This window comes from Protopterus annectens, chromosome 14.part0 (genome assembly GCF_019279795.1).
Source record: "Protopterus annectens isolate FY-2018-M chromosome 14.part0, PAN1.0, whole genome shotgun sequence".
NCBI classification, from domain to species: Eukaryota; Metazoa; Chordata; order Ceratodontiformes; family Protopteridae; genus Protopterus; species Protopterus annectens.
Window position 1 is genome coordinate 946932865 of NC_056748.1, and position 25094 is coordinate 946957958.

At 37.9% G+C, this 25094-nt stretch overlaps 1 protein-coding gene across 1 annotated transcript in view; it reads left to right on the forward strand.

Annotated features, from left to right (window-relative positions):
- Window positions 1-24681, forward strand: part of LOC122789360 (PR domain zinc finger protein 8-like) — a 133924-nt gene extending 109243 nt beyond the window's left edge. The window contains exon 4 of the mRNA XM_044056749.1: window positions 23099-24681. Coding sequence (XP_043912684.1) covers window positions 23099-24225 — 1127 coding nt within the window. The 3' untranslated portion in view covers window positions 24226-24681. The remainder of the gene's footprint in view (window positions 1-23098) is intronic.
- The last annotated feature ends 413 nt before the right edge of the window (window positions 24682-25094 follow it).

Genomic DNA, 25094 nt, shown 5'->3' on the forward strand with positions numbered 1-25094 from the left:
CCTTTGTGAAGTCCAGTAGGTCACTTTAGTCCATAATCTCCCATTAAGTTTTCCTATAGCACAACAATAAGACTGAAGTGGGTACAACTGACAATTCATTTTGGTCAAGAACCCATACTGGCTGTTGTCCTACAGAAAACTGGCTTTAAAGGACAGTATCCAGTCTTTCTGTTAGGATTTTGTGTGTGACTTTATCTTCTTTAGCTATTAGGCTATCAGATCTGTTGTTTCCTGGATTTTTCGTATTTTATTTTATTTATATTTGTTTACCAGGGTAGTGCACTGATCAATATTGACTAATTTTAGGCTCTGCCCAAGAGAAATATAAAACATTTCATAAACAAAAAATGTATTTATTTTTATTTATTTACATTTGTTGACTGGGAGTGTTTGACTGGACGTAGGTCCATTTTCAGCAGAGGCCCAGGGAGAAAAGCTCCACAGTTAAAATAAACATACAGTAGTTACAATGGATTACATAGCGATTAACAATTTAACATGGCAATTACTTACAACATATTTACAGATGAAGAACATAGTACATCAGTAGACAACTAAAATCTTTATCTGTGAAGTACATAACATACATTAACAAATGTTACAATAAGAAGTTCCTGCTGTATAATAAGTACTAGGCTTATGAGCATCTGAGCTTACTATAATCAAGGTAGTTAGTAGAGTCGAAAGAAAGGTAGTAGTTGGATGGGGTGGGTGATATTAGAGTGGGAGTTGCAAGGGCATAGCCAGCATGTTTTTAGGTCCGCTTTTAGTAAAGTTTTGAAGTTGGTGCATGATGGTACGGAGGTAATTGTGGGTGGAAGGGAGTTCCATAATTTGGCTATGGTGCAAGAGAATAGTGTTTCACCAGCAGAGTTATTGGCTTTAGTGATCTGCAAGTGAAAAACAGAAATGTAAGCAATAACAGAGTATTTTAGATTAATTACATAGAAAAAAATCTATGTATATACATTCTAGTGAATAAACACAGTACAATGTACAATCAAGCAGAGTGTAACATACAATATATACATTAGTTCTTAAAGTGGGTCAGTCATCAATAAATCTTGAACGAAGAAAAGAGACTCAGAAAGGAGATGTTAGGTAATATGTATTATGTTCAGCATTTAACTTCTACGAATGTCATTTTTGAGCTGAATTTTGAATTTGGAAGGGGAGCTTACCAAAGTGTAGGTGCCTGAGAGGAAAAAAACATGTGCAGTGCTGTGGAGATTGATTGTGCGGGTAATGAGGGTTGGTGTGACAGACCATATGCAGTGCTGGGAGCCTGGTGCTGGGGAGCCTGGTTCTAGGGCTAATGAGAGCTGGTGTGACAGAGCATGTGCAATGCTGTGGAGCTTGATTCTATGGGTAATGAGGGTTGGTTTGACAGAGAATATGCAGTGCTGTGGAGCCTGGTTCTAGGGCTAATGAGAGCTGGTGTGACAGAGCATGTGCAATGCTGTGGAGCTTGGTTCTATGGGTAATGAGGGTTGGTGTGACAGAGCATATGCAGTGCTGTGGAGCCTGGTTCTAGGGCTAATGAGAGCTGGTGTGACAGAGCATATGCAGTGCTGTGGAGCCTGGTTCTAGGGCTAATGAGAGCTGGTGTGACAGAGCATGTGCAATGCTGTGGAGCCTGGTTCTAGGGCTAATGAGAACTGGTGTGACAGAGCATATGCAGTGCTGTGGAGCCTGGTTCTAGGACTAATGACAGTTGGTATGACAGAGCATGTACAGTGCTGTGGAGCTTGGTTCTATGGGTAATGAGGGTTGGTGTGACAGAGCATATGCAGTGCTGTGGAGCCTGGTCCTAGGGCTAATGAGAGCTGGTGTGACAGAGCATGTGCAATGCTGTGGAGCTTGGTTCTATGGGTAATGAGGGTTGGTTTGACAGAGCATATGCAGTGCTGTGGAGCCTGGTTCTAGGGCTAATGAGAGCTGGTGTGACAGAGCATGTGCAATGCTGTGGAGCTTGGTTCTATGGGTAATGAGGGTTGGTGTGACAGAGCATATGCAGTGCTGTGGAGCCTGGTTCTAGGGTTAATGAGTGTTGGTGTGACAGAGCATGTGCAGTGCTGTAGAGCTTGGTTCTATGGGTAATGAGGGTTGGTGTGACAGGGCATGTACAGTGCTGTGGAGCTTGGTTCTAGGGGTAATGACAGTTGGTGTGGATTTTGAGTAGTGTCACAGGTTGTATGATGGAGATTTATTTCATGAAGTCTAGCTGCAAGGGTAGTAAATGTGTGAATTTGGAGTAGTTTGTAGAGTTGGAGTTCTAAAAGAAGGTTAGATATTTGTTTTATGAGTAGCTATCTGGATTTTTCTAGGGTGCTACAGTGATGCTGACAGAGAGATGAGTTTGTAATGAATTGGTAGATGCTGTTAGAGATAGTCTGGAGTGTGGCAATTTTTTTTTTGGAGGCAGAAACAAAAATTGGGATCCCATATTCAACTTGAGAAAGAACTCATTTACCAGTGGCTGCTCTGGCTGGTTGGAATAGAAAAGGGGAGATATTTTTCATCCATAAAAAGGGAGTTTGTTACTTTTTATGCTTTTACAAAGGTGCCAAATTTGCTGTCCTCAAGTACTAAGGCATTCTAGAGTGGCCGATGGTCTGCTGAATTTCTGCATTAAGGAATGTGTCAGCATACTGGTAATATTTCTGAAGACCCCATGAGGAAGCCCATCCACTCTCCATGTTTTATGTTCCTAGAGGTTGCCATTTCTCTTTCACTCTCTCTCTCTGTCTCTTTACTTCCTTCCTTTCTGAACTTGTGAATGTTTGGTGTTTTCTTCCCTATGTCCTCCATCTTGGCATGGCACCCTCCTTTGGATTTACTCCATGAAGTATTTATTTACCCTCCTATCTTTGGTTAGGTTGGATAGCGCTGTTCCTTCCTTGCTAGATATTAAAACAGCACTTGCTAAAAAATAAAGTATAACAGGTAATAAACTAATTACCAAGAGAACTTTAACTAGGGCCTGTCCAAAATAATTAAGTACAAAAAAATAACCATTTTTGTGGATCTGTTGAGCTTTGACAACAGCTCACACATCCTGGGGAGGACTGGAGTTCTCCCTGCTGATGCTGTGGAATGCCTTGATAAAGACCGGAATATCTTTCTTTGGTTCCTCATAGACTCCACTTCAGTAGTGGGTGGGGACATAAGACGGATAGCCTTTTCTGTTTTTGTCTTTCTCTTTCATTCTACATCCCCACTCCATGGCTGCATATAAAATAGCTTATTCCAAGCTCTCACCTTTCTTAAATGGATTATGATGATCATCTCTCTATTAGAAAAGTTGTTTGAGGCAGTTCTTTTTTAAGAAAAGGAAGACCAATCTATGTTTAGGGATATGGCATGATTTTGCCCTATCTCTTCAGCATGGAAATTAATAGACAAAATGTTTATATATATATATATATATATATATATATATATATATATATATATATATTGACATTTGTTAACCAGGTTAGTCCTGCAGGCTTCTGGCCTGTTTTCAGTGGAGCCCTGAGGAGAAAAGCTCCAAGAAACATACAGTTTACAGAAGAATGACACTATATACATTAATAGTATGATAAGAAATTGATTATACAATAATAATTGAAATTCAACAGCAAAATGCAACACTTGTAGTTATATCTATCCTAATTTTACAGAGTAGAGATTTATTTACATATTTACAACAAGAGTTTGGTCCATCAGAATGACTATAAAGGAGAGAAATATCCCCTAATAGAGGGAATATATTGTTGAGAGGGGGGTTACGGACACAGTTCCCAAGAGGAAGAGAGGAGTTAAGTTGGGGCTTGACAAGGACAGATTTTGGTGTTAAGCAAAATGGGACAAAGGGTAGGTGTCCATAGCAATGGGGATGCGGGGGTCAAATACAGATTAGGAAAAAAGGTGTTTTCATCCTTGTTCAGAGTTATTTAGTCAAAATATTTTGTTATTCACAGAAAAAACACTGACCACTTCTTTATAATTAAGTTGTAGGGGAAGGTTATGTCTAGAAAAATGCTGTTCCTATAATAACAGTCTTAATAACTCAACAATAAAATTACTCATATGGGGAGACCAATTAACAAGTGAAAGGAGCCAGTCTGGTTGGGTTTCTTTGTGATAAAAAATAACATAAATATCTAACAATAAACTGAAATCCAAAAAGTTATTAGTATGTAATTGATTTTGTAGTTATTTTTTGTTATTAAAGTTTTTTATTAGTTGTAAAATAAACAAAGTACAAGTAGAACATTTGCTTATGAAGACCAAACAACCAATTATCATGATTAATTGACACACATCTTCCTTTTAACCATTACAACCATGGTTTTCATTTAAAATGAAACATAACAAAAATTGCTAATAAATTCAAGCTAAGTAAATCTGTATATACTAAATACAATGTGTTTCTAGACTTCATGCATCAGTAGTCAAAACATTTTTGTTTAGAGTTATTTTTAATTAGATGATTTTGTATTTAAATGAGCAAAATAATTGTACTAGTTTCCTGTTGACTGTGTCCCCAATTACAGAATACATTCCTATTGGGTGCAGCTGACCCCCTACTAAAACATTTGAAAACCAAGCTCCACAGGAATGCACATGATCTGTCACACCAACTCTCATTACCCCTAGAACCAGGCTCCAAAGCACTGCACATGCTCTGTCACACCAGCTCTCATTACCCCTAGAATCAGGCTCCACAGCACTGCACATGCTCTGTCACACCAGCTCTCATTACCACTAGAATCAGGCTCCACAGCACTGCACATGCTCTGTCACACCAACTCTCATTACCCCTAGAACCAGGCTCCACAGCACTGCACATACAAATATGCTACAGTCATCAACAGGGGCTTCTTGCAAAGGACAGATAGAGATTGGACGTGGAAGTGAACCTGACATACAAGGAATACCTTGGGCAGTAAAATGTGGTGCTGTTAGGGCATTGGAACATCCTCTTCCTCTCTGTATGACTAAAATTTTAAATTTTTCCAGCCAGGCTATATGGAAATATTGCTTATATGTACAGTTTACAGATACCTGGACAGTGTTCACCTTACCTTTCAGGGTACCAAGTGAGTATGATCCCACATCAGACAGACTCCATCTATAGGATATCTCTCCTGCTTACACACAGAGTTCCATGCCATCTACAAATGAAATAACAATGTCCTTTGGTATGTACCCTGTGAGTCATTATTTGTGTTATACCCAACAATAACAGTCAGCATTGGTTGGACTGCCCGCCCTCAGATATTGTTGAATTAAATAAGTGAGTTCAGAATGCAGTCCATGCAGCAACATCAGTGTACAAACAGTACTGGTGCCAGTCTGTGTCTGACAACGACATTGATCGTGCCCAGAAGTTATGAAAGTTGGAGAAATTCTGTGAAGTCTGTAGATGTAATTGAAAATAGCTCAAAGTTTTAGACTGCGGGCAACTGGTGAATCACATGGAGCACCAAATTTTGCATGACAGAAACTACCTGCATCTTTCTAATTGTATGAAATAAATTGAGACTGTGCTACTAAACTGTGGAATAAAGAGTGGAATGGTCATAGCTGAGAGGTTAAGGGGTAATAAGTGACAAGTAAGGGAACAGTAACAGGGAAGGGCATCAGTATGTGGTGTGACAAATTGGTGATGGACTGTCATTCTTTGCAATTTCCAAAAACAGGGAATAAGAAGTGTGGTACATGTACTGATAAGAAGTGTGCTACATGTACTGATAAGAAGTGTGCTACATGTACTGATAAGAAGTGTACTACATGTACTGATAGTTTCATGTCACCTCACTGAATTCTCTTCCATTGACAGTCCTTGTTATTGAATAAGTAACAATCAAAGCTACTTTCATAGAGATACTCACAAAAGCAAAAATACTATTTCCCGGGGGGGGGGGGCAATATCTTTCTTTTATACCCCCAATCTGCATACTTCTTTTCTTAAATACAGAAATTTCAAGGTCACATATTTATAGGGGAAGGATAAGTATCTTGCATGTACAAGTAAAACTAAAAATAAAACTGTACCATTTCATCAAATTGTTGTACCACAATCAAAACTAATTATACTGTAAAATAAAAAAATTAAATACATACATTTAAGCACAAAATCCTACATGCCTAAATAAACCAGTTGTCTGTCACTGTTGTCGTGCACTACCCATATTTTATTATTAAGTAATTGATGAAAATGTCCAGTAGAGTGGTTGCATTTAAACATCATTTATTTAATATTTTGTCTAATTTAAAAAATGAAATATGGCAGAGCAAGAGAAGATTCAATAGTAATTATTTTTTTGTTATTTTATTTAACAGTGATACAGTGGAAGCAAAACTAGAAACAGAGAAAAGGTCCAGAAATAGAGACATTTTAAACGCTTATCATACTAAGTTAGATTTTTCTCAAAATAATTTTAAATTTTAAGAGAAATGGAGCAAAAGTCTGAAAAAAAATTAGGGGCGTCCCCACAAAAACTGGACTGTTAAGAGTTATGTTAATCATAACTGCATGCTTTCAAAGTTACTATACAGACACTATAAATCCATTATCAAGATGTTGTAATCAGAACAGTTTTTTATTTAATGCGATTTTCAAAAAAAAAGGCCTCCTGTTTAAGAACTGTGCTATTTTTTCATAGTTAAATAATCCCACATGATAATATTTGCTGTGACATGTCTAGGCAGATAAACTGGACAAAATGTTTATAGCTTTAAAGTAGCATACAATATTCACAGGCTTATTTTAATGTTTATTTATTTTTTTATCAAAATGTGGTTGACATCATCACTCACTAGCAATGTCACGTAATGCTTAAAACTACTCCAAGAGAGGAGTGAGACTATTAAAGCTTTCCATTTATGGTTTGTTGCATATGCACACACCCAAACCTATTAGAAAGTGCCATTTTATTTTGAAATGGTCTTTTCTGATTAAAAAGTAACTAACACTTCCACTCCCACCCCCAAGCTTTAGTGGTGATGAACCATTATATGTTTTATTAGGTGGATCCCCTCCCCCATACCCGCCAGTCATCATACCTCCTCCCAGTCAGATGCAGCTCATTCATTTGCTTTACCTGAAGATTTTACCCAGGATCAGGGAGAGAACTGTCGAGAGGATGCTATCTTCAGGCAACCATGATGGTGCTATATGCCCTCTATGCTATTACAGGAATGAAGGATGTTTTTGTAATGACCTAACCCTTCCTCTGGAAAGGGGGAGGTGAGAGTGGCATCACCACGGATACTGACAGTGCTTTTCCTATGTGATAGTATTCTTTTCATATCCACATTGAAGGCTGTTACCAGGCAATAGCTTGGTGAGCCTCATGTCTGCTCCCAGGACATGTGTTTGCATCACTGCCCTACTCTGAGGGATTGGGGAAGTACACAGCCAAGTCTACACTGCCCTTCCTCCCACCCATAATGAGCATGCTCAACACCACCTGCCAGATCCATCAAGTGTCTGAGATGCTTATCAGACTCTGATCTTGTAGGCCTTAATTGGGAATTTCCTCACAGACATCTTCAGTTGTGGAGAGGGTAGTCATTATTTGTTCTCCCTTGAAAGCATTTTATTTCATTTCATCAGCAATTTTTAATATTTATTTGTTTAAAAAGCAGTAAGAAGTCATTTACAGTTTTTGAGACATATGTAGCCTTTGTCACTGTACCTCAGAAGTGCCACTTCCTGGAAGAAGAAGAAGAAAGGAAACCCAGATGAGCATGTAGGGTATCAGTCCCTAGTTGCTTCCTTCACAAGCATAAACAAGAGTTTATATACAGTAAATATTTGTTCAGAATGACTTTGGTGAGTATCATTAAAACAATGGATGGCAAGACAGTCTAAACACAAAACTATTAATGAGAACATCCTTCAAATCTATGTTGAAAGCTCTGTATGAACTTTTATTCATTTGAATACTGTCTACTAGAGAAACTTCAAGTAAAGCGATGTAACACATGTGCGCTGTCTTACACACACACACACACACACACACACACACACACACACACACACACACACACACACACACACACACACACACACATACACACAATATCAAAATTAACTAGAAGGTGTATGGAAACAGTGGTAGTGGCTTTAATGAAAGTGGATGGTGTGTGGTGATTCTGGAGGGAGTCATTGGCATGGCAGGAATATGTAAATGTATAATACAGAGAATAGTGGTTAGTACCTGACTACAGAATGTATAGACTATCTGTGTAGGCTATCAGATATAATGCATTAAACATCAAGGATAGGATAAGGTGCGTGACAGGGAAAACAGAGACATAGAGTAGGAAAGTGGGGATAACTAAGATGTTAATCGTGACAATGCAAGTTAAAGTAGGAAGAACAGTGTTGTTTCTCTGTAAAATGCAGGTGACTTATGTTAGGAGGAAAAGGCTAAAGTCGATTATAAAAATTAGGAAATGGACAAATAGATACTTGTATCTCAGCTGAAAAATTGTGCAGCAGGCAGGATTACAGAAGAACATAGATGGAGATACTGTTGCAGGTAGGAGTTAAGGTAAAGGCCAAGACTGCCAGTGGATAGTGCCTTAAATCTTGTCTCACCAAGAAGGAAAAAAAATCATTAAGTGAATAATAATTAACATTTAAGGCTTGTGCTTCCTGGAAGGGGCAGGATAAATAAGAACAGATATCTTGGAGCTTTACCTTAATCTTTCAAAACCGTGATTTTTTTTTCATTTTTTCTTTCCAAACTTTTTATTAAACTGCTTGTTTAGTTTATTCTTCAAAGTAATTGTGCACTTCTCCAGTTCTGTGTCACAAATGGATAATTCCCTAATTGTGTCCCAGATGATTCATGTTTGAATAATAGCATGGGGGGGGGTGGAGTGACTAGGTGGGTGGAGGAGGATGGGAGTGAGCAGCTGATACTAGCCCAGCCGTCCTGGGGATAAGGGGGATAAGGGGGGTAGCCTGGCTTAGTGCAAAAGCAACACGAAGATCCTGGTGAGCTGCACTCTGCAAGAAGTGTGTATGCATAGAAGCACACACGCACCTCCAGAATGCAAATGTAACAATGTATGCAAGGCTGTCCCAGGGTGCACTGGGGGTTAGGACATACTCTCTAGTGGCAGTATGGCACTGAATCAGTGTCCTCAATCTGCTTACCAGCTCCAGACATGGATCAGGTAGTTCCCAAGGGAGAAGCTGGTGGGAGATGATGGTCAGCTGTCTGGAGCTAAAAAAAATCATAAAATTCACAATATTCTTGACAGCAACACAGAAAAAATATGTCAAATCATAAACCAAAAGACAGTGTTTTTTTTCAGAAAATGACCAGTACCATTTGTCACATCTAGTCTGCACATTTATGTCGTTAATACATATATCTATATGGGTCCACTTCTAAATCCCTACTCTCAAAATCTCGAAATTCAAAATACTGAAACCAAAATCCCTAAAGCTCAAAATCCCTAAAACTCAAAAATACTGAAACTCAAAATACTGAAAACACACGGGATACCAACACTTACCATATTCCACCACAAGTACATACTGAAACAAATAAAACACAAACCATATTGCAGGGGGGCAAGCTCCCATGCGCCCCCACACCCTCTGCTACTTAAATATATCAACTCCAAGATTGCACTTCACTACACCAGCCCCTCTGCCTATACTTGAAGTGTAATATGTTTTTGTATGTGGTTCTGTTGCAGTATAGGTAGTGTTGCTGTACTGTGTTTCTTTCGATATTTTGAGTTTCAGTATTTTGAGTTTTTAGGGATTTTGAGCTTTAGAGATTTTGGTTTCAGTATTTTGAATTTCGAGATTTTGAGAGTAGGGATTTAGAAGTGGACCCATCTATATATATATATGTGTGTGTGTGTGTGTATGTATATATATATATATATATATATATATATATATATATATATATATATATATTATGGTTTGCTATCATTATGTCGACGTGCATTTGCACGGCTATGAAGTAATCAAACATCAGATGTTTGAATACTTCATATTACGGCAGGTGACATGAGCGAAGGTTTGCATTGCGAATGAACTGTGCATTCGCAATTCTAACTTTCGGTCATGGGAGGATCGGTACAGTGTGGTTAGGAAATGCATCTCTTTCCTCACTGTAGTGCGATCTCAGAGTTGGAATATTAAGTTAGGGGGTGTGGGGCACAACCCCCACAGAGTTGCAGGGCGCAGCCCCTGCATAACTGTGTGTTCGGTTAGGTAGGTAGGTGATTATGGGAAGGGTGGGCATGCTTTGTATCGCCGTAAATGTCGCAAGTGACATTTTTGACAATACACCCTTGTTTTCGAGTTTACTATTATTTGAAAATGTTCATTTTCGATGCATAAATTCGAAAATAAAGACATTATTTATTTTACTTTCAAATTTATGATAGTAAACCATATATATATATATGGTTCTACCTCACATAAACGAAACACCACAACACCGACAACGCAATCACCGACACCACATAACCGACAGTACAAAACACGAAATCCCACATGCCCGACAACGAAACAACCGACGGTACACAAACACGAAACCTCATACACTTCACACACCACAATCAACAACCTAAACACATTCCCGTCCAAAACCACATACACAACACAAGCACACCAAAATCCCTACAAACCCACACTAAACCACACATACACAACTACCTACAACCCTGACCCAAACCCTAACCCTAAGGTCCATACCCGCACACTTACCTGACCGCGTCCCTAACCCTAACTCACTTATCCCCCCCTAACCCAAACACAATCACTACACTTACCTGACCCCCCTAACCCTAACTCACTTATCCGCCCCTAACCCAAACACAATCAACACGACACTTACCTGACCCGCCTCCCTAACCCTAACTCACTTAACCACCCCTATCCCCACTTACTACACAGCCTTTTCCCATTTCATCTCTGCTTGTCGATCTTCTTGGTCCGGTCTTCGTCGATCTTCTGGGGCTCGCGATTTCCCTGTCGATGTTCCGCGGTGAAGTGAGGTAGAACCATATATATATATATATATATATATATATATATATATATATATATATATGGTTCCCCTTTATAATCTCAAAATACTGAAATCTCAAATTTCAGTATCTCGAAACCATAAAGGCGAACGTTCAAAATCCCAAAACCGCGAAATGCAAAATTGTGAACATAAACACACCATACACCACACAACACATACACTATCCTACCCACACTGCAACAAATAAAACAACAAAACATTCACAAACACAACAACACAAACCAACACACCTACACTACATATAAACAAGCCCCTCTGCGCCCCACCCCTACTTATATATACTAACTCCGAGATCGCACAAACAGGAAAAGACAGCAAACTCACACCCAGATATTTTACAGTCCCTCGCACGCATGCGCACACACACACACACACACACACACACACACACACACACACACACACACACCAACACATCCAACACTTACATACTCATACAGTCACCTGCCTACCCTAACCCACACGTACAACTTACAAACACACTCACATACATTCAAACTCCTACCCAAAATCCTTACAAAACACTCACTTACCTTAAATCACACCTAAATCCACACACAACACTGTACACCATCCACACAAAACACTGCACGTAAAGAAGCATAAAGCCATAACTGCGAATTCAAGATATTCAAATTCACGATTATGCACTTTCACTATTCTAAAAATTTGCCTTTATGGTCTTGGGATACTGAAATTTGAAATTTCAGTATTTCGAGATTATAAAGGGGAACCATACATTTATATATATATATATATATATATATATATATATATATATATATATATATATATACATATATGTCTGCCTGGAGAAGCAGACTGTTAGCTCATTTAATCCGTTTGTTTATTGTGGCTATGTTCCACTGCTCCATATGTCTTATACCATGTCATCTTACAGTTATGAAATCCTGCCCCATCACCAGTTGTGACAGTTCATTTCACTTGCCCATTGGTCTCTCAGAAAGGAAGTCTTTATGCAGATTGGGGCAGATCAGTGACCCTTTTAACTGTATGTATAGCCATAGTGTCCACCCTATCATTCCTTCTCAGTTAAACCCCCTTTTTTCCCATGTTCCTCAGTAATCAGTTTGGGGATGCAGATCGTTTCTTTCTCTTTATTTCTGAAGATAAAAGTCCCACTGTTATGAGTCCTTCCTCATATGCTGTTCATTCCACTTTCATTACTGTTCTTGTTGCCTTTCTGTCAATCCTTTCCATCATGTTAATATCCCCTGACCATGTAGAATCTCCAGAAGATAATATAGTACTCTTATACAAGCTTTAATGTATGTGAGATACAGTGGCATTATTATTATTATATTATTATTGCTATTTTTTATCCCAGATCATTGCTCCTTGTCCAACAGCAGCGTTTCTTGTTGACCTTGAACATTACTGCTTCCTATTGCAATGCTCCAAGACTCATTTCATTATTCATTTTCCTGTTCTGTATTCTGAATTTTTACCCTTTACTTAGTGCATTATATTTCTTGGCTGTCCTTTTCCAAGTCCAGCATACTACATTTGTCTGCGCTGGCATTCAAGCAGCACCTTTCTGGTCCCTTGTTATATTGTCTTCCATCCACTGCTCTTTGTTCTACCTTGTTAATATCTTTGAAAAGGTATATCATTTTCTTTGTGGCAGTGATATATCCAGGATAGAAACATTGAAACAGAGTACTTCTAGCCTTGATCCCTGTAGAATATCAATATCACCTTTTTGTTAGACACATTTCTCATTTACTCCCACTCTCTGTATTCTATTCCTTATTTATTTTCCAACTGATCTGAACACCTAATATTCATCTGCTGTGCCCCTTAACTTTTCCAGAACCCTTTGGTATGAAAATGGTTCAGAGATCTTTCTGAAGTCCACATTTATTCTGTCTGTCAGTTTGCTCACCCACATCTTTAGTTGCCTAGGTATGAAACAGGATCAGGTCGGTTTGATATGACTTTCAGCCTGTAAATCCACAATGGTTCCTATCCCTGAAGTTATTTTGTTCAAGGAAATCAGTTAACCTTTCCTTCAATACTGTTTCCATCTTCTTAACTATTGGAAAAGTAAGGCCAGCCAGTTTATTGTTTCCTGGAACACTCTGCCATTGTGTGTGAGTACAACCACAACTCCTTTTCACTGTCTTGTGACTCCCCCCCTTCCCTTTAGTCACTTATTGAAAAGAGCTGCCTTTCTTACGAGTATTCTAATCCTTATCATTTGATCTTTTGCTTGAAAAAAGTACTGGTTGTTGTCCATTAAAGCATGTGTAAAAGTTATTAGAAGTGAATTGCTCTTGTTAAGACTTAAATAAGCACTGTCCCAAACTCTTACTAGTTGCCTGCAGAGTTCTGTTTCTTGTTAAGCATTATACTATTCAGACATACATTCCTATATGTTCCTACTTTTTGTACTAGATTTTTTTGTCTGCCCCATGCATTTTGAATTACATCCTGTGATTCTTCTTCATCATCATAAATGTTTCAAAGTACATATGCAACCCTCTCTGAGTAAAAATGTTATATAACATCATATGCATATGTATCATCTGCAAATTTTTTCTTTTCTTTTTTCATTTACCAGTGATGTGTAAATGGTGAATGACACCCAGAGATATAATTGCAAGAAACGTTTCAGTGATAATTTAAGTAAAAATTAAAAAAAATATTTCAAATGGTTATCAGCCTGTCATCCTGAAATTCAATCTTCTTTAATTATTTCAGTTTTTGCCTCTGAAATTCAATAATTTTTAGTTATCTTCAGTTTTGACCCCCCCCCCATATTTAATGTATGCCACGTATTACCTTGTATCATTAACATGGTACTGCTATGTATTCAAATCCTCTTAAGATGTTTATTTCACATCTGGGAAAATGAATTTCACATTTTACACGGGATTTTGAAAGTTTCTTGTATGCTTCTTGTCAAGTAAACGTTGAATAGATTTCTGGGCACCTGGTATCAAACTCTTGGCTCCCAGTTTATTTTGTTTATTTATTCATTTTGCATTTGGTTACTGGAAAAGTCTGACTGGACACAAGTCATTTTTCAGAGGATGCCTGGGGAAAAAGCTCTATGTTTATGAACAATAATTATTACAATAGTTGAGGAATGCACAAGTCTGTACACAGACGTAATATTTATATACAATTTTACAATTTAGGGAAAGAGTCACGATGTCAGGAAGAGATATAATGACATACAATTTTAAAACATGATAATCATTATATACTGTCTTACAGATAAGTGAAGGTATCAAGATACTGGAAATGTATCAATCATGGTCAATCATACATAAGTCTGAGAGATGTAGGACATTCCCTATATAGCATAAGTCAGAGAAACAGATGTGATGTCATGCATGAGAGAAGTTGATTAACTATGGAGGTTCTGTGGCCTGCACTGTGGAATTGCTGATAGAGGAAGGAGAAAGTAGGCAGTCACTATTAGTAAGTGTGAAAGACGGTTGTGGATAGAAAAGGGAGTAGTGTTATATTATGAAATGGTGCTAGCCAGAAGTGGCACAAGAACAGAGCCATGTATCGGCCAGATGAGTTTTTAAAGGTTCTTTTAATTGTGTTATTGAGGTTGTGGTTGTTAGGTTGGAGTGTAAAGAATTCCATCTTCTGATTATAAAATTTGAGTAGAGGGATTTGCCTGCTGAACTGTTGGCTTTAGTTACATCCAGGAGGAGTTTATTACTGAAACATAGCATTGTGTTACTGGTGTAGGGATGAAGTAGGGTTTCTAGAGCAGGTTTTTTTTTTGGGACTGATACAGAATTTTATGGGCTAGAGCAAGTTGGTTATAGAGGATGAGCTGTAGTAATTCTAACTATTTCAGTTGTTTTAGGGCTATGCAGTGGTGAGACCTATGAAGAGAGTCTGTGGCAAACCATTTTGTTGTAATGTAAGTCAAGTTTAGCAATGTGGAGAAGCGTAGGTAAATGCTAAGAGGAGGTATGTGTGTGTGCCATTGTTTCTTTAGTTGTTCTTGTAAGGAATTGCTTATTTCTATATAGGACACCCCCTTTTTTGTGGCTCTTCTTTATGGTTTGGAAGACTTGAATATCAAATTTCATATTACAGTCTCTTTTGACCCCAAGTAGTTTAGTGTGGGTGACAGATAAGATAATGGTGTTATTTTTGGATGTGATGGTGAATGAAAGAGATGTTGGTGTGTATCTAGTTGGATGGAAGAGCAGCAGTTTGATTTCATTAGGATTCAACATAATCTGGGAGTTAGACAGCCAAGATTCAACTGAGAGAAAGAAGGCATGTGTTAGTGAGTGAAGTTCTTGAAGGGAAGAAGCAACACATATTAGTGTGGAGTCATTTGTGTGTCGGACAATGGTAGCATGTAATGTAAAGGTATGAAGGTTGTTAGTGTGGAGTCATCTGCGTATCAGACAACAGTAGCATGAGGTGTAGAGTTATGAAGGTTGTTAGCAAAAACAGACGACAGTAGGGGGCAATGGATGGAGGCTTTTGCAGCACCTAGAGTAACTGGAAGTAGAGAGGAAAGGTCTTTCTGTCATTGGACTCCTGCTGTTGACCAGGTAGATAGCTCTGGAACTAAGCAATAGTAGTCTCACTAAGATTTAGATCGGTAAGAGCATTAAAAAGTTTGTTGTGTGCTACTGTATCAAATGCTTTAGAGAGGTCCAGAAAGATTGCAGATATAAATTTTACATTGTTCCTGTGGTTATTAACTGTGTCTGTGTATGACATTAAGTCTGTGATGGTACTATGAAAAGGCTGAAATCCATGTTGTGTATTAGTCAAACATTTGTGAGTATTTAGGTGCTCCATGATTTGTGTATGTATACATCTCTCTAGGATTTTGGATAGGGGGAAAGAATGGCAATGGGGTGATAGTTTGTCAGCTATTTTGAATTACCTCCTTTACGGAGTGGAATTATATGGAAATTTTTCCAGATATCAGGGGCTAGCTTTTCGGATATAGATCTGTTAATAAGGATGTTTACAGGATAGGCTATTGTGTCAGCAGCATTTCTCAGAAAATCAGCTGGTAGTTTATCTGCAGCCTGTGTTGTGGGTTTTAATTTTTTTATAAGGTTTTTTTTATAATGTCCATGGGAACAGACTGTAGGGGGAGGCTGTTATAGTTATTGTTTGATTTAGGTGGTTCTTTGGGGATGGGGTAAGGTTGAGGGCTAGAATAGATTCAGTGAAATATTTGTTGAATTGTATGGCTATATTCAATGAGGAGTTTGTTGTCAGGAAGGGTGTACCAGCTTTGCCAGGTAGGAGGAGGAGGATGCTAATGGCTGACCAGACATTTTGCAGATTGCTTAGATGCCTTTTTTATATAGTGTGACAGTAGTTGATCTTATCTAATTTGACCAATTTCTTTCTCTTATTTCTTAGCTCTAGGTATAATTGTTTAGTGGCTTGAGATCCAGTTTTATGCCATTGGTCCCAAATTTTGTCTCACGTTTTCAGTAAGGATCTAGTTTTTTACTGAGCTATGGTGTAAATTTGGCTTTAATTTTGATGGTTCTGGGAGGGGCATGTGTGTTCAGTATGTCTAGAACGGTCAGACCGAGCAGCCAAGTTCTCTGGATTGTCCGGAATGCTCCACATTTGTGATCGATTAAGCCCACTGTTCTGCTGTTCCGCAACGAGCAGCCATTGCTCCGCTTGTGACTTTTGACTGGCTTGTGCAGTTATAGCCAATCAGTATCACAATATACAAGCCAGTCAAGTAATTTACATCTTTAAGAAGGCAGGTGAACTTTTTTGTGCCTAACTATGCAATTCTCCCTCACCTTACGTGCTCAGTGCTGCCCTCCCTGCTGCCTACGTTCCATTCAGTACAACATGTAAATTAATGCTTTAAAGGTCATTTTTTTCAGTTGACATTTACTATTTATATCGTTAAGGTAATTTTTTATTTTCATTTAATAAAACCTGTTAATACATTCTGCAGTCTAATAGATTTTCTACATTACCCCATTCTACACCTACATCCACTTTTCCTAAAGCATGACAAACATATATATTTTTTAAGTTGTTGCACTCATTTGTACAATTTGCTTACTGTATTAAGTTTATTTTTTCACAACACACACATGTTCATAAATTTTCATAAATTCCACCATTAATCCTAAGTGTTATACACGCAGCAAAGTAACATACTGCACATTCAGCCAGTGATGACTAATGGCCCAAGTAAAACGTGCCTGTGGGCTTTATGTCCTTATTGTAGATGTGGTAAAATACAGGTATATGTTTTTGTTCTAAAGGTGATGTAATATGATCAGCTAGTTGGTATTTGCTACACTGATGGTAGGTGTCACACACATGCAAACCATTTTTTTTTTTTAATAATTGTCACAGTGGGACCCCAACATGAGGAGAACTATTAAGCATAGCACCCAATGAAATAGTTCTTTTATTGATGAAGTGGAGTTAAGTACCAATTACTTCTGTTATATCATCATAGCCTGTTAACATTTTACAGTTTTTTTTAATTAATCCAAAAGTTTTGGGTTTCTAATACCACAACAGGAATAGACCCCAATACCAAATAATGGTACAATTAGATTTCAAGAAATTAGTGTCATTTCAGTCTTTAACATAGCCGAGAGTGCTTTTTTCAGCACACACAAAGTGCCAGGAATATATATATATATATATATATATATATATATATATATATATATATACACACACACACACACACACACACACACACACTCACACACACACACACGCACACACACACACACACACACACACACACACACTATACTGATAGCACATTTAAGTATGACTGTAAATTCTTGTTTTAGCCCGGTTACTCACACTACTACTGCAACTGTCTGGGTATTTTTCTTCCAGGTTTGCTTTTATTTCTGCAGCTGGCAGATAGCCCACTTCAACCAGGTCCCATGGAAATGGTGCATTTTGCGCAGTACAAAAATATGTTTCACATTTTGACTGTTTGTCACACATTGCTAGGGTTTGTGTTCCACACTGGCCTCTTAAGAGGTTGAGACCTATGGGTAGAGTTAAAGTAATTAACTGCTTCGTTAAGGTTAAGGATCTTGAGTGGTTCCCAATTACAGCTTTGTAGAGGAATAATGAAGCAAATGGGGTTAAAGTGTTTTTTTAGTTTTTAATTAGCTGGTAGATTGTAGGTTTAGCCTGATATGTACATTGTTTTAGCATAACGGTTGGTAGGTGGTCATTCAGGCTGTCAGGTAGGCAGCCAGAGTGACAGGATTGGTCTGTTTATCTGTATCCAGTCCAGAATTAACTGTCTCTTGGATGATTTGTTTATTCTAGTGGGTATTTGGATTATTTGATTATCTCCATGGAGGTTGATGTAATTGGTGGGATTGCGTTACAATTTACCCAGTCAGTATTAAAGTCCCCATAATGATTGTTTGGAGGCCCAGTGTAGTAGATTCTCCAGTATGGATACATTATTACCAGGTAGGATGTAGCATCCAATTATGGTAATAACGTTTTTGGGGTTAATTCTTAGTCTGGTGAGGATAACTTCAGCTTTTTTGCGAGTAGAAGTGAACAGATCTGTAGTTTCAACATTAAGCTGATTTTTAAACAAAATGGCTACGCTTCCTCCCTTTTTATTTTTTCTGCCATTGCATAAGATATGAAAACCTGGTGCCAAGAAGCCAAGATTTAATTATTTGTACTGCTTGTTTTTTTTCCACATTTGGTTTAGAAGGACAATATCAGGTGAATATGGTGAGAGGTTGCTGTGTAGATCATGATTTTTTTCTGTAGCTTTCCTAGGGAGTTGTAGTGTGGTGTGAAGGCAGCTAGAGTGTTGAGTGGAAGAGATGGGAGTAGGAGTAAGTGGTCTGGGATTAGGATGTATATCACCGCTGAGAGATATTTTGAATGCCACATAGTGTATGATTTTTATGATTTTCAATGTACTTATCATATTTCAGGGAAGGTTTGGAGGAATGATGGAGAGGTAGGGATAAGTAGGCAGTGTAATGAGTTGTTGATATGTTGAAAATGGATGGGCAGATAAGAGAACTGAAATAGACAGAGTTTAAAGGGTGAGGGGTAGAGGTGGCATGGTGGGGTGTTGAATCAATTAGAGTGACATGGTACAAAATACTGTGGGCAAGTATTGTCAGAAGTGCTAGGGTACAGAGGTATAGCTGGAGCATGTTTTTATTTAAGTTAAATTATTTTTAGCTAGGAGATTATCTAGTAGGGTGAAGTTTACCTAGGTGAGTTGAGCAGTAAGTATCTTATCAGCAAATTGCACAAGAAGTAGAGGAGAAAGTGGGAGGAATGGAGCATTTTAATAGAATGTTTTTCATAGTATTATATAGTTCTAGGATTATAGTTTCTTTATGTGTTAGAGCCTTGGGTAGAGGAGTTAGAGTTTAACAGAAAAGATAACTATGTAGTAGAATGGAGAGTGGAATTGCTATGGATGTGTATATATGAGATAAGGTAGGACAGTTATAGGGAGGGGTTAGTTAGGTATATGGAAGGGGTGGAGAAGAGAGGAGACAAATAAAGTGTTGGTTGGAATGGATAGTTGAGTGGATGATGTCAGAGGGATTAGATTTGTCCTAGTGCAGTTGTGGGAGTGGTTATGCTGTATAAATATAAGTGAGGTAGGGCTGGGTGGGAATGGGGGAGTGAGCCTGAATGAACTGGGTAGAACCACAAGGTCAAGGGGTCAACAACAATACAAAAACAATCAGCTACCTACAAACCCAGCCCCAGGTCAGTGTAGACAAGGAGATGGATTGCTGTGGCTTTATATCTGCTATGCAGTAAATTAGTAAACATTTTGAATTTATTTTGTGAAAAAAAAGTGGTTTGGGTGATAAGCTACAAAATTTGAATGAGGGGGGGAATGAGGTTATGGCAGCTGACTAGTGTGCACACTTCTATGTTAGTTTTAACTATTAAGATTGAACCAGTGGATAGTAGAACATACACTAAGTTCAGTTATTTGTTAGAGGCTTGAAGAGCGCAGTTACTTTTTGCTGATAGGGGCAAGTTCCCTGTGATATGTTCAGTGTGGGGATACCCTCATTCTTTAAAGAGTAGAGAACTGTAATGACCAAATGAGAAAAAATAGTTTAGGAGAGTATGTTAGGAAGTGGGTTAGAGAGGCACCTAACAATGCAGGTCACATAATTCCTGGTGTAAATATATCAGGATATATAATATTATTGCAAAAACATCTACAGACGGCAACAAATAAAGCAGTTACATGACCTAGATTGCCACAGACAATTAGACCAGATCAAATAAATTCTACTACATTGATTAAAATAAAGTCATTACATATACAATCTTAATAGCAGCAGTAATAGTATCAAGTACACAGTTTGTTAAATGACTGTAAATATAACATCAAGTGGTCTGCAGTACTGCAAATATGCACTTCACTACTCAGTAAGGTTGAAAATATTCAAATTACTGCACAAATTAAGGATCTGAATGTAGTGGAGCAAATGCCAAGAAGCAGAAAACAATGGATAGCATTAATCATGTACAGTTAACTCTTCTCAAATTCACTATACATGCAATTATGGAGTACCTAACACTGTTAAGCTAAGTTAACCACATCACATATTTATGCTGATTCCAGTTGTTTGCAGCATTTCTATCAAATCGTACACCATATTTTTTGAGTAAATGGCAGGTTGACTCCCAACAAATCAGAAGGACCAGAAACAGTACCCAATGCAATTACAGAAGATGTTTATAACTGGCAAACCGTGCAGGTAACAACAGGTTATACTCAACCAATCATGCATGTTACAAACTTGTGCTAGTAACAATGTTTATTTTAGGCAGATTTTTAAGCAATGAATATTTTAAGCAGATTACCTGGTGAGCACACTAGGAAGGGATGCCAAGTATATACAGCCCTACTAGGGATGAGCAAAGTTTAAAAATGGCACCTTAAAGATAGCAGGAATTTAAAACCTCTATTCAGACACTGAGGGGGAGGGGATAGCAGTTCATGGTAACAGATACAGTGTGGGAGAACCACAAGGCTGAGGAGTTAGCAACAACAACAAAAACAATCATCCAGCTACAAACCCAGGCCCAGGTCAGTGTACAGAAGGAGATAGAATGCTGTGGCTTTATATCTACCATGCAGTAAAGGGGTTTGAACGATGAGCTACAAGAGCTGAGTAAGGGGGTGGACTGAGGTTATGGCGCCCGACTAGTGTGCACACTGCTATGTTAGTTTTAACTATTAAGATTGAACCAATGGATAATAGAAGCTATTATTTATTTATTTTATTTATTTGACATTTGTTAACCTGATTAGTCTGACTGGGCAGGATGCCCTTTTTCGGCAGAGACCTAAGGAGAAAAACTCCATTACAAAAGTTAGAAATAAAGTGAGAAATTCAACAATTAGAGGAAAGAATGTTTAGTCATTATACATAGCTAAAAACAAATACATCATACAACATATGAAACATACAAGTGATGTCATAGGAACATTATATGCTAATTATGATGACATGGGTTCAAGACAATTTATGGCACAAAGATGTCAGCTTGACAGGCCTGCCATTGTTAAACAATAAGAGGACTTAGCTTCTTGCGGAGTAGCTGAGAGAGGAGACTGATTTGAGGGCAGTTAGTGGTGAAGGAAATATGATCAGAAGCTTAAGATACTCAGCAGTTAAGGTACAAAATGAGGGGGCCTCAGCGGTTAAGGGAGAGGCAAGATGGAGATATTCAGGTGGGGTCATTACAGGAGCAGATCCAAGAGGTATGCAGGAATTCCTTTAATGCTGTTTTAAAGCTGTGGGTATTGTCAAGTGTGCATATATGAAGAGGAAGTTTGTTCCAGTCAGAGGTGACAGAGTGGCTGTAAAGTATTTTACCAATGATTTGCTGGGTTTAGAAATGTGCAACAAGAGCTGGTCAGAGCTGTGTAGGTACACTGAGTTCAGTTACTTTTAGAGGCTTGAAGATTAGTTATTTTGTGCTAATAGGGGCAAGTTCCTGGCAATATGTTCGGTGTGGGGATACCCTTGTTTTTTAAAGAGTAGAGAAACTGAGTTCAGTTATTTGTTAGAGGCTTGAAGAGTGTAGTTACTTTGTGCTGACAGGGGCAAGTTCCCAGCAATATGTTCGCTGTGGGGATACCTTTATTCTTTAAAGGTTAGAGAAACTGAGTTCAGTTATTTTTTTTAGAGTCTTGAAGAGCACAGTTACTTTGTGCTGATAGGGGCAGGTTCCCAGCGATATGTTTGGTGTGCGGATACCCTCGGTCTTTAAAGAGTAGAGAAACTGAGTTCAGTTATTTGTTAAAGGCTTAAGGAGGAGCACAGTTTCTTTGTGCTGATAGGAGCAAGTTCCCAGCGATATATTTGGTGTGAGGATAGCCTCATTCTTTAAAGAGTAGAGAACTGGTGAGCACATTAGGACAGCACACCAAGTATACGCAGCCCTACTAGAGACGGGTGAAGTTTAAAAAGAAATGCATCCCGTAAGTTGCCTAGTTATACTTAATTGTAGTGTTTTTGTAGTGATGAACCAGAACGACCATAAGAAACTTTTTTCCCAAAATTGATAAAGCATGAAAGAACTTTTATGACTGGATATTTTCCTACCCTTTATACACCTATTTATTGAGACAGACAGACACAGGGACAGGGACAGACTGAAAGGTTGTGAAACTGGGATCCCTCAAGGTGATTGACTGCCTCCTCTTGTGATGTTGTCACTTTCGAAAAAATCAGTTCATTTCAGTTCCATAACACAATCAATTCACTTTTTCAGAAAGACAATGTGATGAGGCTTTCAGAAAGCATTGCTTATGGTTTGAGTATTTTATTTTTCATGTTGCAGCATGCATTCATATGAACAACTGTATAAGTAGAAATGATTGCCTTTTATTTAGCAAAAATTTACAATACTTTTCCCATGCTTAATGTTAAATTACTGAAGTCACAGTAGTATTAATGAGAAGAAATGAACACTGAATTATTACAAAATCTGTTTTAATGTTCTTTATTTTACTGCAGATTTCAAATGCCCAGAATGTGATCAGCTATTTAAGTATGAAAACCCTTATCTGGCACACATTCGTTTTCTTTGCACTTCAGGAAAAGACCATATTTTCTGGAAAAATCTAAATGAAAGGAGAACAAACGAAGTCAGCTCAAGTCAGAAAGTTACAAACTTTCATAACCTCGCCAGAGACTTGGAAGACAATGCACGCACAAGTGATCTTTCAACAGCTGAAAAGAAAAGGAAGCTTGAACAGGCAGATACCTTTAAAATCAGAAAACCTGTACTTTTGGAGAAAACAAATAGCTTAAATAATGAACATACTCCTGGAAGCATGGGTGAAGCTACTGCTGACCAAGTGCTTGCAGCCTCAGTTTGGAAGCTAAGTTCTGGGAAACACCTTTTTGGGAAAGACCCCTCAGAACAAAAGTGCAGTGCCTTCACAGAAGTGAAGAGGGCAAAGGACAGTTCAAAGCAAGAACAATCAAAGGAATCAGAACATGATCGGGTCATTTCTATATCTGGCAGTATGTACACAGAAAATGAGGGGGTACAGAAGTCAACTGGCAGTGCATTTTCACTGGTGTGGCCCACCAGTCCTAGGCAAGAGCAGAAAAGTGCTTTCATGAAACCAACAAGGCAACAAACAGAGGGATCCATAATGGGGCTTAATCATTCAATTTGTGACCCAGCAGAAACATCTGTTGATATATCGGGTCACATCACCTCACCTAATATCCCAGGATATAACAATTTGGTATGTTCTAAATATTTTGGACTTGATTTAGCTAACACTCAGATGATTCTAAGCAGCATTAACAGAAGCAACCCACTGCCATATGCCACCGAACTGTGGCCCAAGTCACTGGGAGCACATTTACAGACTACCTCTTCTCTAACTCTTCTCCCACCATCATTTACGTCATATGGTGTTGCAGCACAGAACTGGTGTGCAAAGTGTAATTTATCATTTCGAATGACCTCGGATCTTGTTTTCCACATGCGATCTCATCATAAGAAAGAGTATGCGCTTGATTCTCAATGCAAAAGAAGGAGAGAAGAAAAACTGACTTGTCCAATCTGTAAAGAGTACTTCAGAGAGCGTCACCATTTATCTAGACACATGACATCACACAACTAACTGTGAAACTATAATATAGTTAAAAATAAATATATGTATTTGTATTCATATTATAATTTCAGCAAATATAATCAGTTGTAATTTATATTATTGTTTCAAGAAATAAAAAAAAATCAGATGCAAATGACAATACACAAGTATTATAGAACAACTACTCACAAAAGATGATTCTTATAATGAATATGTTTCCAGTACAGCACAACAAATCTGTTTTGGGACATTTGTCTTTGTAATGTAAAAATAAAAATTGTAGTGATTTAATTTAAATATTTCCATCAGTTTCATATGCTAAGTCATTATATGTGTGTATGGATATATATTTGTGTGTGTATATGCTATATGTGCAGATACACAGTTACAGCAGCTGGCAGGGATGATTTTTCATACATTTTTATAATGTGTAAATATATATGTGAAAGATTATTTCTTGTATATTGTAATAAATATAACAACTGACCTGGTGCTTCATTTAATGTCTGTGTGGCACAGTTTATATAAGTTATATAACCAGTCTTGTTGGAAAGAACTCTACTAGTTTATGTCAGGCAAAATATATTTGCTTACAATAGTTTTCTACTTGAAAAAAAGGTCTGATGAAAACAAACAGTGCAAACTTTGCTTTAACTGTAAACTGTTAAACTCAAAATGAAAGCATTGGAATAATTTGAGCAGTACAGGTTGGCCAGTAAGTAAAGCAAAATGTTTTTTTAAGCATTGCAAGGATACTTTCATATTTGACAAAATAACCAACAGAACCTGATTCACATAGTAGAATTTCTACTTTATGAACCATCTAGGATCAACTTTGCTGAACACATGTATGCTTCTGAGTAAAAAAAATGTGGATAGCAATGTATATGTGCATGCTC